General features: G+C 42.5%; 1 protein-coding gene across 1 annotated transcript; it reads right to left on the bottom strand.

The window, feature by feature from the left end:
• Window positions 1-1,883: 1,883 nt before the first annotated feature.
• Window positions 1,884-9,747, bottom strand: LOC148130646 (C-X-C motif chemokine 11-6-like). Its single transcript, XM_087962732.1, has 4 exons — window positions 9,606-9,747; window positions 7,364-7,496; window positions 4,948-5,017; window positions 1,884-3,117 (listed from the first exon to the last, which is right to left on the bottom strand). The coding sequence occupies exons 1-4, from the start codon at window positions 9,667-9,669 to the stop codon at window positions 3,100-3,102; spliced, it is 285 nt and encodes a 94-aa protein (XP_087818858.1). The 5' UTR covers window positions 9,670-9,747; the 3' UTR covers window positions 1,884-3,099.
• Window positions 9,748-16,129: the final 6,382 nt, after the last annotated feature.

Genomic DNA, 16,129 nt, shown 5'->3' with positions numbered 1-16,129 from the left:
TATTTATTTGATTTGATTGGTCAATCGCTTACAAAATAATAAGTATAAGTATATACATAGTTATGAATACATGAAATGGGTACATATAAGAAAAATAAAAGAAACAATAGGACAGGGACGGTAGGCACGTTGGTGTGCTTATGCACGCCCCTTACAGGCCTCTTAGGAAAGGGGTGAGGTCAATAGTAGACAGTCTAAGGTTAAAGTTTTTGGGGTTTGGGGAAGAAACCACAGAGTCAGGTAGAGTATTCCAGACATTGACCACTCTGTTGCTGAAGTCATATTTTCTGCAGTCAAGTTTGGTGTGGTTAACCTTGAGTTTGTATTTATTGTGTGCTCTAGTGTTGTTATGGTTGAAGGTGAAGTATTCATTGACAGGTAGGACATTGCAATGTATTATTTTATATACTATACTGTCATGTTGTCATGTTTGTTCTAAAATGTAAAATACCCTGGGACCACACTTTTCACACAATGATCTGTTTGTAGAAATAAAAAATAAAAAATGTATTTAAAAAATAATAATTTTAAGGCTATGCTTGCTGGATGGAAGTCATATAATAATTGTATTTAGAGTTGAATTTTTCTTGTGCAAGCTAGGAATTTGGGAATTTCTAATCCCCAAAGATCTGTTGGATATCCGGTGAGGAGCAGCTTCCTTCGGAAGCCAGAGATCACAAATGAGCATAATGAATATTTATTTGTTATTTCCTTTTTTAAGATACAAAATGGGCCCACTGAGATTGAGAGCTAATTTAATCAAGCACAGCTCCCCAAACCCTTTTTTTATTCCTTTAGCATGAACCAAAATATTAGCAAGAGTCTCTCTTGGGTTCTTTGGCTCAGTGCAAATCACATTTTTTTATACTTTTATTTTTTTTCCTAGCCTGCAATCACTCCTTTAGCTGAAGGCATAAAGGTTGAAAAAAAGTCAAGATGGAGGCTTTGAGCTCAATTGAGAGTATATTATCCTACTGTCTCTGTGTATGGTTCTCGAGCTGCACAGTGGCAGAGAAAAAGGCAATTCAGAGGGTGATCAAGACGGCCCAAAACATCATTGGCTGCTCATTCCCCTCTTTGGAAGAACTGTATAGGAATAGATGTAAGAGGAAGATACTTAATATATTGAATGACTCCTCTCATCCGGGACATCAGCTCTTTGAACTATTACCATCGAGAAGGAGATTTAGGGTATTAAGAACAAGGACGACCAGATTTAAGAACAGTTTTTATCCAAGTGCAGTTTTGAGTTTGAATGCGGGGTCATAAGATTTTTGTGGAGTTTAATGGCTGAGAGTAGTGGGGTATTTACATTTTTAAATTGTATAGAGATTATTGTATGGTTGGTTGTGTTTAGTTTAATTTTTTTTCTTTTTCTTTTTTAGTGGTGTTTGTCTAGTTTTACTTGTGGAAGAGCACCTCATTTCGTTGCACCCGCTTGCGAGTGTAATGACAAATAAATTCTTATGTCTTATGTCTTATGTCTTTGATCACATTGTGGCCGCCATCTTGTTTTTTTAAAATCTGCCTCCAGGTGGCTCAGCTGTCAGATGATGTAATTTTCCAACAAAAATATGCTGCAAAAAATACAGTACAAATACAAATAAAATACAAACACGCTTTTAAAATCATGCCAGGTGTATTTATTGAAAAATTCTGTAAAGGACCTTAAATTGAATAACATCAGTTACAAATCTAACTGCTACATTTCCACAAAGGCAAAGCTTTATTCTGTGAGAGATGTTTGTGCTGTGTAATTCAGCCAGCTTCTCTAATTCATTATTTGAGATTTGTGGGAAAACCAAAGAATTTGGGTTTATTCAGCAATCAGGTTAAATATATTCTAAGGACCTACTGTGTGAATAAATGTCGGACAGGGAATGTTGAAATATTGAAATTTATTTATTGAAATATTGGAGAAATATACTCTTTAACTATAGTTAATTGTATACATAGGTGTCCACAGAGGATTCAGTGGAAGATATGGTGTGTTGGTGTCATGAATTCAGTTCTGTGACTTATATACTAAATAATGCTACTAAATAATGGTGAAGCTCAGCCTGCAACATTACAACGTGGACAGTATATGGTTAGGAACAGATGTCCGTAATGGTATAACAAGCATAAAATACAAGTAGTCCTTGACTTATTCAGTTAGTGACAGGTTGAAATTACCACGGAAATGAAAAAAGAGACTTATTCATACTTATGACTCAGTGGTGGGATTCAAATTTTTTTACTACCGGTTCTGTGGGCGTGGCTTGGTGGGAGTGCAGGAGAAGGTTACTGCAAAATCTCCATTCCCTCCCCACTGCACTAACCTGCTTTCCAGCTCCGTTCTCCTGCGCAGGGCAACCAAAGAAGACCCAGCTGGGACTCGGGAGGCAGAGAATAGATGGGGTTGGTGGGGCCAGTCAGAGGCGGTATTTGCCGGTTCTCTGACCTACTCAAAATTTCCACTATTGGTTCTCCAGAACTGGTCAGTACCTGTTGAATACCACCTCTGTTTTGACTATTCTAGCATCCCTGGCATCACTTGATCAAAATTCAGATGCTTGGCAACTGATTCATATTTATGATGCTTGCAGTGTTCTGGGATCGTGTGATCCCTTTTTCGGCCAGATTCACTTAAGGCCCAGGTTACTAACTAAACAGCTGTAGTGATTTACTTAAGAACCGTGATAAGGAAGATTGTGAAATGGGGCAAAACTCACTTAACAACAGTCTTGCTTAACAATGGCAATTTGGGTTCAATTGTGGTCATAAGTCAAGGATTATTTGTAATGTTATGACAAGCATAAAATGTTCAGGAATGAAGGATGCCAATATGACACTGTCATTGCTTGCTTGATTGGGAAGAATGAAGCTCTTCCATAGTAAGAGATGTCAAAATCAAGAGAAAATCACAGAAATTTTGATTCATTGCATGGCTCTTGTAAGAATAATACTGTTAATAATACAGCTTGGTAAGAATAATACTGTTGGACCAGTGGCTCCCAACTTGGGTATCATAGATTATAAATCATTTAGAAGCTAATTACGCGTCCCAAGTAAGTATTTGTGAAGCAGCTTCTCCAAAACTCAGCTTGGACTTCATTTTTATTCATTCACGATGGCCTATAATAGAAGTATAGAAAGTAGAACACTTGATTAGTTTTCTCAATTTACAAACCGTTGCCTTGAAAGTCAATGGCCTTCTTCTGATCCTTCGGCACCTTGATCCAATTGATAGAATAACAGAATGACAGTGTTGGAAGGACCTTGGAGGTCTTCTAGTCCAACCCCCTGCTCAAGCCAGATACTCTATAACATTTTTCAGAAAAGAGGCGGCGTGCGTTTGTGAGCTTTTGCAAAGCCATTTCTCCCGAAAAAGCTCGGTGCGCTTTTTTTTCGAAAAATCGGTGGTGGGGGGGGGGGGTGGGGGGGGTGGGTTGGGGTTGTTTTGGTCACCGGGGGGGGGGGGGGGGGGGAAGCAGGGGGGGGGGGGGGGGGGGGGGGGGGGGGGGGGGGGGGGGGGGGGGGGGGGGGGGGCTTTTTTTTAAAAAACTTCCAATGTTGCAGTTCCCACTACTTCTAGAGGCAAGTTGTTCTACTGATTAATTTTTCTGTCAGGAAATTCTAGGGTGGCTCTTTCCTTGATTAGTTTCCATCCATTGTTTGTTGCCCTGCCTTGAGATGGTTTGGAAAATAGATTGATCCCCTCTTCTCTGTGGCTGCCCCTCAAATATTGGAAGACCCCTTCTTTCCATCAGACTAAGGTAAGGCAAGGCACGGTCTCCACTGTCCAGTTGTGTCCTACTCTAGGAGGCAGTGCTCATCTCCATTTCATTGAGGCAGCACTGTCCAAAGACATTTCTGCAGACATGTGGCCAGCACGACATCGTGGAGTGCTGTTACCTTCCCACCAAAGTGGTACCTATTGATCTACTTACATGGTACCTATTGATCCACTTGCATGGTACCTATTGATCTACTTGCATGGTTTCTGCTACGGTAGGTTGGTAGGAGCCAAGGCAAGGAACTGGAGCTCCCCCCATTGTATGGTACTTGAGCCTGGTTCTCAGCTGAAAAGCACAGCATCCTTAACCGTTGAGCCATTGTGCCCCTTCCATAAGACTAAACATACCCAATTCCTGCAATGGTTCTTCCTATGTTTTAGCTTGACGATCGCTTAATCGTATAAAAGGGTGAAGGATATAAAAGAAAGAAACAGGGAAAGCCCTCTTTAAATCCTAGAGAAAGCTACAGCAAAAGGTGTTCATTAACTTCTGAAGGAAAGGTATCCCATTCCCGAGAAAAAAAAGTTTCAAGGGTTGTTTTGAAGATCAAGTCAATCAGGAGAATTCATCCAACGATTTTAGAATAACGAGCCACGCAAAGTTAGAAGTGATTAAATAATCCACTGGACTGTTTAGGCTTCCCCTCTAAGTGTTGGTTTCCTTGCAAAACTGAAAATAAGCCACAGGTAAAAAGCAGGAAACCTCTGGCAGTGAGATAGGATTCGGAGAGCTTCGAGGCAGTGGCGGAATTCAAATAATTTAACAACTGGTTCTCTGCCCTAATTTCTTCCAACAACCAATTCACCAAACTGCTCAGAAAGTTAACAACCAGTTCTCCCAAACTGATGAGAACTGGCTGAATCCCACCACTACTTCGAGGATGCGCTATGAATAAGTTTGTACTAAATATGGCAAAAGGGATCAGCCAAGTGTAATTACTAACCGTGTGGAAAAAAATTAGAGACAGACGTATGGTAAATAACAAAGGAAGGTTTGGGGTTTTTTTGTATAAATATCTGAGCCAACTTTTACTCAGGATGCTTAATTCCCAAGCTTAAGGTTCTCTATTTCTGTAGAAATAAACAGTTAAAAAAGATTTCTTTCCTCATTCCAGCTTAATTTATTGCACAAACACAGCTAAAGCGTCACCAAAATGATCACTGCTTACCCGTTTAATTCTCCTGCGTTTCTCCCCATTAAGCTTCAGACAGACTTTACGACCGTTTGTAAAGTACACCCTGCATATATGCAAATTAGAGACCAAATTAGACAAAGGGTTGTTTAATGTTATTAACATTCATAATTAATTGACTGTCAGTGCAATTGTGAAGCCGACCCACCTGCTTTCCCACCTCTCCAGATTGTCTCCTGCAAATTCAACATACCCACAAACAGTGGTGGGATTCAAAAATGTTTACTACCAGTTCTGGGGGCGTGGCTTGGTGGGCATGGCAGGGGAAGGATTCTGCAAAATCTCCATTCCCACCCCACTCCTGGGAGAAGGTTACCACTGTTTCTCCAAACTACTTACAGAAATGTGCATAAAAGATTCAACGTGCTCTACCGTCCCTGTCCTATTGTTCTTTATTCTTTTTTTTATTTTTATATATGTACCCATTTCATGTATTCACAACTATGTATACATTTATACTTATTATCTTGTAAACAATTGGCAAATCAAATAAATAAATAAATAAATAAATAAATACTTCAAATTTCTGCTACTGATTCTCCAGAACTGATCAAAACCTGCTGAATACCACTTCTGCCCACAACGGTTGACTTGAAACAAGGAAGACCTAAGGCGTAACTGTGGAAACCATATGCAAGATTTCCGTATCCCTTTGGATGGGAAACTATACACCTGGCTACTAGGATAGGTAAAGGAGCTAAGATCACCTTGGTCTGATCCCGATTTCAGGATATGATCAACGAGAATCTGAAAAATCCTAGGAGATTCAGGCAACAATCCTTGGAAGGACTTTATCTAACTAAGATAGCGATGTGTGTTTCAAGCCATGGATTTGCAACTAGACATTTGACTGACTTTATTTATTTTATTTTATTTAGTTGATTTGTCAATCACCTACAAGATAATAGGTAAAATTATAAACATGAGTAAGAATACAGGAAATAGGTACAAATAAATGGGGACAATAGGACAGGGACAGTAGGCACGATGGTGCACTTATCCACATCCCTTACAGACCTCTTAGGAATGGGGTGAGGTCAATAGTGGATAGTTTGAGGTTAAAGGAGTGGGGGTTTGAGGATGTAACAACAGAGTCAGGTAGTGCATTCCAGGCATTGACCACTCCGTTGCTGAAGTCGTACTTTCTACAATCGAGTTTGAAGACTTGTGTGAAATAATTATTTTTTATTATTTCTTGAGGTTTACTTTTGTTTCTGCCAGCTCAGTGATTGTGGGTTTGAACTAATTATTTTGTGGTCTGCTCAGACCTTTAAGGTTTATAGTTTATTATATAAAATTGAACAAAACAAATCAATTTGTCTGCAGCCCAAACCAAAGTATCTTGCTTTTCTGTTGGCATTGCCCTTGACGTCATGTGAACAACGGATTAAGCACAGCCACAGAGGCGGAACTAAGACACGATGTGACTGCTTTTCTAGTATGCATCTTTTCCCCCCAGGGGTGGGCTTCCAAAAAATTAGCAACTGGTTTTCTGCCTGGTTGCTGGGTGCGCCTGGCCATGGTGGGTGTGGCCTACACCACGCCCACCATAGCCGCAGCCTCCTACACCACGGCGGGGGGGGGCGTTTCACCCTCCCCGGGCTCCAGAGGCTTTCCTCGAGCCTTCGGGAGGGCAAAAATGGCCTCCGAAGGCTCCGAAGGCTTTCTGGAAGCCAGAAACAGGCCCTTCAGAGAGCTTCCGGGAGGCCCGTTTTTCACCCTCCCCAAGCCTCCGTGCGGGGCCTGCATTTACCTGGGATACAAAACGGGCCGTGTGGAGACTTCTGGGAGGGACGGGGTAGGCGGAGCCAGCCCGTCATTGCAACTACCGGTTCGGCAAACCAGATGTAAAATTAACACCCGGTTTGCCCACCCTTGCTTATCCCTATTTTTATGAGCAGGATGCAATGTGCATGAAGACTGGTGGTGATAGTGGAGAGTCAACCTAAAATATTCAATGGAAAACAGAGCCATGATGTGACCAATGGTGTCCTCGACCTTGCAACCATTTGTTTAGCGGCCGTTCACAGTTGCAGCAGCGCCAACAAAAAAAAGTGACGGATGCCTGTTACAGCAGCTCCATGGTGACGTGATCAAAAGTCATGACTTAGGATGGTTGCCGCATCCAACAGTCATGGGACCCGCTTTTGTGACCCTCTGACAAGCAAAGTCAACAAGGGAGCCGGATTCGTCACTAACTAACTGAACAACGGCAGGGATTCCCTTAGCCACTGTGGCCAGAGAGGTCACCAAAGGGGGGCAAAAATCCGGAACTGCCTCACTTAGCAATCAAAATTTTGGGCTCAATTGTGGTTGTAAGTCGAGGACTACTTGTAGAGCAATTCAATAGTGCCAACAGGACAAAGCAGGAGGACGCCGCTCAACTACTTACATCAGCTCCTCTTGACTACAGCTGCCGCTTGGCATGAAGTATTCGATTTTAGCCACATTGCCCAGGTTCGAAATAGACCTAGCGGTTGCTTGTGATCTGCAGAAACAGCGCTCACGGCTGGAGAGGTGAAGTCCTGTCAGTGATCACATAGAGAAGGTGAGTTCTTCCCCTATCCTTCAGAATCATCTAAAACAGTGTTTCTCAACCCAGCCAGAAGTGGGCTGATGCCAATTCGCACCGGTTCTGGCAGACCAGTAGCTAAGATTAGGCACAGTTTGGCAAACCAGCAAATCCCACCACTGGCTGGCCCCGACCCCACCCATTTTGGGGGCTGTTTTTCAGGCCATTTTTCAAGCTAAAAACAGCCCAGAAAATGGCCTGGAAACGGCCCAAAAACGGGCTTTGGGGGCATTTTCAGGCTGTTTTCTGGGCTAAAATGGCCTGAAAAATGCCAAAAGCCTGAAAATGGCCGCAAAACCACCCAATAATCGGCTTGGAAATGGCCTGGAAAATGCCCTAAATGCCCCCAAAAGGCCAAAAATGGGGCTGAAAGGAGGGGGCAGGGCAGCCAGGGGGGTTGCTCAACCGCGAACCTCCTCCTTTGAGGCGATGGGCCGGGAGGGGGGGGGTGTGATGGGGCAGCACCTGACAACTTGCAGCCACCCAGCAGAAACTGAAATGTGGCCCCCCTGAACCCAGCACTTTTAAGGTGAGTTGACTTGAACTCTTCAGGCCATTTTCAGGCATTTTCAGGCTGTTTTCCAGGCTAAAAGCAGCCTCTAAGAAAACACAAGAAAACTACCAATTCCCCTACGATATACTTTAATTAATATTATCTGTCTATCTGCCCATCCCTCTGTCTGCCTATGCCACTTTAAAGAATGAACAGGAAATGAGGTAAATAAGAAATAAGAGGGGCAGAAGAAAAAGATTAAAAAGCAGTGACTTTTCATCTTCTTTGATCTTCAGTGTAGAAAAAAGGGAGCCACAAGGTAACCTCAGACCGAGAAGGTTATACTGTGGCTTCCTTTTTTCCCCATATTCTATTTTTTCTAATTATCAAACCCATAAATCACAAGTTTTCAGCAAAAAGCTCATAAAGGGTTTCCGGTAAAAATGTATTTATAGTTTTTCCCCATTCAAACAAGTCAATTTGCCTATCCTTTCCTTCCTTCCTTCCTTCCTTCCTTCCTTCCTTCCTTCCTTCCTTCCTTCCTTCCTTCCTTCCTTCCTTCTCTCCCTCCCTCCCTCCCTCCCTCCCTCCCTCAGATCATTTAACCTTGCATGACAGTTACACAGCAAGACAGAAAAAAAAAGGATGGGAAGCAAACTTGGTTTCATCATCAAGGGAGATGATTCTTAAGATTAAGAATCTGTCAAAATAGATAAACTGCATAGATTGCACATATGGTTTCAATCATAAATACATTCCCATATAATGGGCTGAATAGCTTCCTTCCCTTGACTCTTCCTTCCCACAAGCAAATGTTACTTCCCTGTTCCAGGGATGTTTTCAACTCTCTTTTCTCCACTTCAAAGGCAGAAACAGACATTCAAGAGGACAAGGAATAGAGAAGGAGACTCCGAATAACAGAATAGGAAGGGACCTTGGAGGTCTTCTAGTCCAATGCCATCCTCAAGCTGGAGATCCTATGCTATTCCGGATAAATGGTTGTCCAATCTCTTCTTGAAAGCCTCCAGGAATGGAGCACCTACAACTTCTGAAGGCAAGCCATTCCACTGCTTAATTGTTCTCACGGTCAGGAAATTTCTCCGTAATTCTAGGATGGCTCTTTCTTTGATTAGTTTCCACCCATTTTTTCTTGTTCTGCCTTGAGGTGGTTTGGAAAATAGCTTGCCCCCCTCTTCTTTGTGGCAGCCCCTCCAATATTAGAACACTGCTCTCATGACACTAGTCCTTTTCATTAAACTAGACATACCCAATTCCTGCAACTGTTTTTCACATGTTTTAAGCTTGATGATAGCTTAAGGATATAAAATGATGAAGAATAATAAAAAAAAAGGGAATCCTTCAAACAGGGAAAGTCCCCTTTAAATCCTAGAGAAAGCAATAGCAAAAGTGATATTTCTTCTTATTTCTAGGTTACCTAAAAGTTACCCAAAATTATGCAAAGAAATTGCACGAAGGAGCGAGAAGCAGAAGAAACAGGAAAGGGGTCAGGAACATCTGGATGTGAGCTTGGAAATGCCTCCCTTCTAGAACCAAATCATATTTTTTTACCTTCCATGAGAGCCACACTGCAAGCCAGAAGAACAAGGGTGGTGAAGAATGCCTGTTTGAGCATCTCTGCGTTGAGTCCTCTTTCCCGCTTGCGATCCAGAGACAGAATGAGGTGTTAATGTCAGAGCATTCAAACATTTATTAGCCTAGATGCACCCACTGTTTTACATTAGGGAATCCCCATCCTCACTTTCACTTCCCATTTATTTACATTATCAAAGGAACCATTCTCTAGGTCCTAACCCACATTGTGGACTGCAACTTTCCTTTCCCAAAAATTGTTTTTGTTTTTTAATTCCATACTTCTCCTCTACGGATGCCCATACGTCTGTGCAACCCCTAGGCAATTGCCTTGACAGGTCAGCACCTTTCAAGTTGCTGATGATCCAATGTTTGGGATTTGGGTGGGATTCACAAATGTTTACTACCGGTGTGGGTCTGGCTTGGTGAGCATGGCAGGGGAAAGATATTGTAAAATCTCCATTCCCTCCCCACTCCTGGGGGAAGATTACTGCAAAATCCCATTCCCTCCCCACCCCACTAACATGCTTTCCAGCTCCATTCTCCTGTGCTGGGCAACCAAAGAAGACCCAGCTGGGACTCAGGAGGCAGAGAATATTTATTTATTTATTTAGTTATTTATTTATTTGTTTGTTTGTTTAGTTTGTTTGTTAGTTTTTTATTTGTCAATTGCTTACAAGATAATAGGTATAAGTAAAAACATAGTTATGAATACATGGATACATATAAGAAAAATAAAACATATATATAAAAGAAACAATAGGACAGGAATGGTAGGCACGTTGGTGCGCTTATGCACGCCCCCTACAGACCTCTTAGGAAAGGGGTGAGGTCAATAGTAGACAGTCTAAGGTTAAAGTTTTTGGGGTTTAGGGAAAAAAACCACAGAGTCAGGTAGAGTATTCCAGACATTGACCACTCTGTTGCTGAAGTTGTATTTCCTGCAATCAAGTTTGGTGTGATTAACCTTGAGTTTGTATCTATTGTTTTGCTCTAGTGTTGTTATGGTTGAAGCTGAAGTATTCATTGACAGGTAGGACATTGCAATGTATGATTTTATATACTATACTTAGATCGGATTGAAGGCAGTGTAGTTCTAGATTTTCTAGGTCTAGAATTTCGAGTCTGGTGGCATAAGAATAAGAATAGATGGGGTTGGTAGGGCCAGTCAGAGGTGGGATTTGCTAGTTCTCCGAACTACTCAAAATTTCCACTACCGGTTCTCCAGAACTGGTCAGAACCTGCTGAATACCACCTCTGAAGCCGGTATGCGGTTTCGATTTGGCTGTTTGAACCCAGAGGCCTGTGGTTTATTCGAAACATATTAGTTAAATAAACCATTGGTTTGGTACAAAGTACGAATCAAGACCTGTTGGTCAGTTTTTTTCACCTTTTTATGAGTGAAAAGCCAGGGTGGCACAGTGGTTAGAATGCAGCATTGCAGGCTAATTCTGCCAATTGCCAGCAGTTCAATCCTCACCGGCTCAACGTTGACTCAGTCTTCCATCCTTCTGAGTTTCAGTAAAATGAGGATTGTGTTGGGGGCCAAGAGGCTGACTCTGTTAAACCCACTTAGAGAGGGCTGTAAAGACCTGTGAAGCGGTATATAAGTACTATTGCTATTATTCTAGTCGTTGTTTTTCAAGTGAAGTCCACGCATTTTAAAGTTGCCAAGTTTGAAATATACTGCTCTGGTTGCTTTTATGGTCTATAATTGTGCTGGTTTTAAGCTATGATAAAGTAAAAAAAATATATCATTGAAGTCAAGTAATAAAAGAATTAGTTTTTATAATTTTCTGTGTTTTTTTTGCATAGACTAAAAAATACAGGTAATCCCTGGTTTACAAGCATTCGTTTATTCTACCTTGCAGGTAACTGGGCTGACCACTGTTGCTCCTGCCTCTTCTCTGCCCTGCATGCTGTCTGATCGACTGGAGGAGAACGTTCTTCCTCATCCATGCTGCCAGGGCTGTCCTGATGCAGCTGTGCCTCAACTGTCCCACGCTCAGCTGGCTGTTTATCTGGTCACTGCCCCTGGGACTCCTCCATGACGTGGTCGTTGGTGCAGTCCTGTTGCAGGCTGAATTTGCCAGAGATCGGCGAGGAGTGCCACCACAGCCAATGGGGGATCTTCGGGGCACTATCCGTGGAGGTCACCCAGCACTTCCGGGGAGACCTCAGATGTTCACCGGATAGTGGCTACAGGCAAGGGTGGGATCCGACCGGCATGCACATGCATGCATGTCAAACGCGTGCTGCATGTGCGTGCACGCTACCAGCTCCGGCAAGCATTTACCTTCTCCAGCTGACGAGCGGCACTCAGCTGTGCCGTGCAAAGCAGCCGAGGAGGAAAATGCAGCCACTAAAGGGCAGCCTAGAGCCTGGGCTGATGGGTGGGCCAAACAGCAGACCAAAACCTCTTCCCAGGGAACCAGTTCGGTGTCAGCTGCTCTTCAGAGCTACCAGTAGGTTCCCACTCCTGGCTACAGGGTGGGGTCATGTCCAGCCAGCTGAAGGGCATGGATCCTTGCTGATAAATTGTGCTGAGGGGCACGCACTTCTAGCACTGACTTTGCAACAAACTCATTCGACTCGCACTCATTGAGTACCGAGACTCTGGTCTGATTAAAAGGGGGGGGAGGGTTGTTGCCTGACGGGTTCCTGAGCATTCTTGCTTCAGTTCTACCCAGGTCCGGCTTCAGATCTTTGAGACTGTGCTTCCTCCTGGCTTGGAGCCACCTCTGGACATCTCACATTACACCCTGCCCAATGTCCCTGGGATTAGTTCATCCTCCTCTGAGCTTAAGTCAGTGAGGTGTACAGGGAAGTGTCTAATGAGGCCATCACATCCAGTTTCCATTGTTTACTTCTGATTTCTGCCAAAAAAAAAAAAACCCCACCCAATGGGGAAAATGGATTTACTTAACAACTGTGGCGTTCGCTTAATGACCTTTAACTGTGGCATGTGATGCCCCTACTTACAAGCACAATAACTTACAGCTGTAATCCCAGGCTCAATTTGTCAACGAAAACCAATCATCCAGGCCAAAAGTATCTTTAAAATGTTAAGAAATCAAGGCAACTGGACCAAAGTTTGTTAATCTGAGAGGTTTCATTACTCATCCAAGGAACTTCATTAGTCAAAATAAACTAATGTAATCAAAGCTCCACCAATTTTTCACTTGTGTTGGAAACTTCCCCTAGAATAGGAATAGCATAGCATAGCATAGCATAGCATAGCATAGCATAGCATAGCATAGCATAGCATAGCATAGCATAGCAGAATAGAATAGAATAGAATAGAACAGAACAGAACAGAACAGAACAGAACAGAATAGAATAGAATAGAATAGAATAGAATAGCAGAGTTGGAAGGAACCTTGGAGGTCTTCTAATCCAACCCCCTGCTTAGGCAGGAAACCCTATACCATTTCAGACAAGTAACTGTCCAGTCTCTTGTCAAAAACCTTCATGATTTCTGAAGGCAAGCTGTTCCACTGGTTGATTGTCCTCACTGTTAGGAAGTTGTTTTTCTTAATTCCAGATGGCTTCTCTCCTTGATTAGTTTCCATCCATTGTTTCTTTTCCTGCCTTCTGGTGCTTTGGAGAATAATTTGACCCCCTCTTCTTTGTAGCAGCCCCATAGATATTGGAACACTGCTTTCATCTCACCCCTAGTTCTTGTTTTCACCAGATTCGACATATCCAATTCCTGCAATCGTTCTTCAGGTGTTTTAGTCTGCAACCCCTTAATCTTCTCCGCACTCTTTCCAGAGTCTCGATATCTTTTTTATATCTAATAGTTCTAACAGTTCCCTCTTAATTTGCATTTAGGAGAAAAGCTAATTAACTAATTCTGGCCATTTTAAACAAGTTTTTTTTTTAATTATCAGACAATCAGCTTAGCTTTCATTTTCTTTTTGCTCTTTGCTGATGACTCACAACTATCTTGAAACTGAAACCACATCTGGCTTTTAGGAGAAATCTGTTTTCAAGGAAAAGGAAGGAATCTAACTGCCAGACACATGAAGGGGAAGCCCAAGATATTATCTTAATTAAGACAACCGGTGAATTCTGGTTATTATTTCTTGGAAGAACCCAGGAATATTTTGAAGAGAATTCAGTTCACTTGGTATCAGGGTTCCAAGTAATCTTCTATATATGCTTGCTGTACCAGGTTTGGTTGAAATTGCAGAGTTATGCTGGAATATGCACACACACACACACACACTGTGTATATATATATATATATATATATATATATATATATATATATATATATATATATATATATATATGTGTGTGTGTGTGTGTGTGTGTGTGTGTGTGTGTGTGTGTGTGTGGTATTCAGCTTTGTTCGGTATTTTCCCACATCATTATAGTTGTGCTTTTAAATATATATATGTGTGTGTGTGTGTGTGTGTGTGTGTGTGTGTATCTTTGGTTATTCGGGTTTTCTCCCAGGTAAAATTGGAAGTATCTAGGCGATGTTTCGATAAAGTCTCATTCATCATCTTCAGGCTTGTGTCTTCAGCTTTGTGCTTCTCGGAGTAATGTGACCTTGCAGCTGCTTCTTCCTTTTAACTGCTAGTGGGGGTGTGTCTTGAATGGGTGGGGGCTTGGCTGTGTTCTGATTGGCTGGGGGTGTGTTCTGTTCAGGTGGGGGCTTGGTTGTGCTCAGGTTAGTCTTAGTTGCTGGGGGATTTGAGCTGGTGAGCTGTGATCCTGTTGTTTGGCTTCGCGTTCGTGGTCATGCCACATCTTCATGGTGGGCATCAGTTCGCTTCATGTATGGGTCGGAGGGGTTTGAAGCAGGTAATGATGCAGCTGCAGTACGGCTTCTGGTCCATGGTCGTGTCTCATCTTCTGTGTGGGTGTGAGTCTGCTTTCTATGTGGAAGTGTGGTGGTAGCATCTTGTGTGGCCCTCGTGGGTGTGGGTCTGGTGTCATTCTTCATGTTAGGTACTGCGTCTGTTCATGAGGGTGGGTTTCCAAATGGCTGGTAGGCGGGAGGTGTCATCTCTTTTATTCATGCTGTGTGGGCATTTTTCTATCTCTATGGCTTCTCTGATTATTCTGTTGTTGAAGTGTTTGGTTTTGGCGATAGTTCTGGTATTTTTAAAATCAATCTCATGTCCTGTGGCTTTGAGGTGTTGGACCAGGGAAGAGGTCGGTTCTTCTTTTTTGATTGAGTTCTTGTGTTCTTGAATGCATGCACTTATTCTTCTGTTAGTTTGTCCAATGTATGTGGTGGCTCAGGCGGTGCAAGGGATTTCGTATACTCCTTGGTTTTCTAACTCGATTTTGTCTTTAGGGTTTCTTAGGATGGTGGATATTTTTCTGTTTGTGCAGAATGATGTTTTAATATTGTGTTTTTGGAGGATCTTGCTGATTTTGTCTGTAGTGCTTTTATATATGGGAGGAGGGTTTTGCCGTTCTCTTGTTCTCTGTCTTGAATTTTGGTTGGGGTTTCTTTTTGGATTAGGTGGGTAATCTTCTTTCTTTGGAATTGGCTGTTAGTACGTTAGTGAGAGTGTGTAGTTCGTTTTTTAGGTGTTGTTCATCGGCTAAGCATTTTGTTCTGGAGATGAGTGTCTCGGCTACAGAATTGATCTGTGCTGGGTGGTGGTGTGAGTGTGAGTGTAGTTTATATGTGTTTTCTTCTGGTAGATGGTGTGTCCTAGGGAGCCATTGGATTTTTTGTATACCAAGACATCTGGAAAGGGAAGTTGATTGTTAGCTTCTGTTTCCATGGTGAATTGTATTTTGGGGTGTAGGCTGTTGAGGTGTGTGAGGAAATTGTTCAGTTTTTCTTTCCCATGTGGCCAGATTATGAAGGTGTCATCTACGTATCTGAGCCAGAGTTTGGGTTTGTGATCATATTTTTCTAGCGCTTGTGTTTCAAAGTGTTACATGTAGAGGTTTGCGATGACAGGTTAGAGGGGTGATCCCATGGGTGCTTCTTCTATTTGTTTGTATTTTTGTCCATTGTAGGTGAAGTATGTATTGGATAGGCAGTGGTTGGTCAGATCTAGGATGTGCTTGGGGAGGGTTGTATTTGTTTTGGATGGCTGTCAAGGCTTCTTTTATAGGCACTTGGGTGAAGAGAGATATGACATCGAAGCTCACTAGTAGGTCGCTGAGTTGTAAGTTTTGTTTCTTTATGATCTCAATGAACTGGAATGAGTTTCTTACGTGTGAGTTGATGGATTCTGCATAGGGCTGTAGTTGTTTGGCGAGAAATTTGGCTAGGTTTTGTGGAGGTGAGCCTATGGACCTGACTATTGGTCTAAGTGGGGTTCCTTCTTTGTGTATCTTGGGGAGACCATAAAGCTTAGGGCATCTGGATGATTTCTCTCTGGGTATGATTCTTTGCTGGATTTCTTCGCTGATGGGGGAGGCTTTTATTTTGGATCTGGTGGTTTTTTCTAGGTAGGTGGTCAGGTCTGTCTTTAGGGGTTTGTATGTGGGGTCTTGGAGTAGGTTGGTTAACTTGGTTTGGT

This window comes from Notechis scutatus, chromosome 4 (genome assembly GCF_049901735.1).
Source record: "Notechis scutatus isolate UNSWTSFEM ecotype Mainland chromosome 4, rNotScu1.2, whole genome shotgun sequence".
NCBI classification, from domain to species: Eukaryota; Metazoa; Chordata; class Lepidosauria; order Squamata; family Elapidae; genus Notechis; species Notechis scutatus.
This window is presented reverse-complemented; position numbering and strand designations above follow the sequence as displayed.

Excerpts from the sequence above, each read along its gene's own strand:
- LOC148130646 (XM_087962732.1), bottom strand. The coding sequence starts at position 9,669 with ATGCTCAAACAGGCATTCTTCACCACCCTTGTTCTTCTGGCTTGCAGT. Across the intron at positions 7,497-9,605 it reads CAGTGTGGCTCTCATGGAAG|GACTTCACCTCTCCAGCCGT; the intron begins GTAAAAAAATAT and ends GATCACTGACAG. Across the intron at positions 5,018-7,363 it reads TGTAGTCAAGAGGAGCTGAT|GGTGTACTTTACAAACGGTC; the intron begins GTAAGTAGTTGA and ends GCATATATGCAG.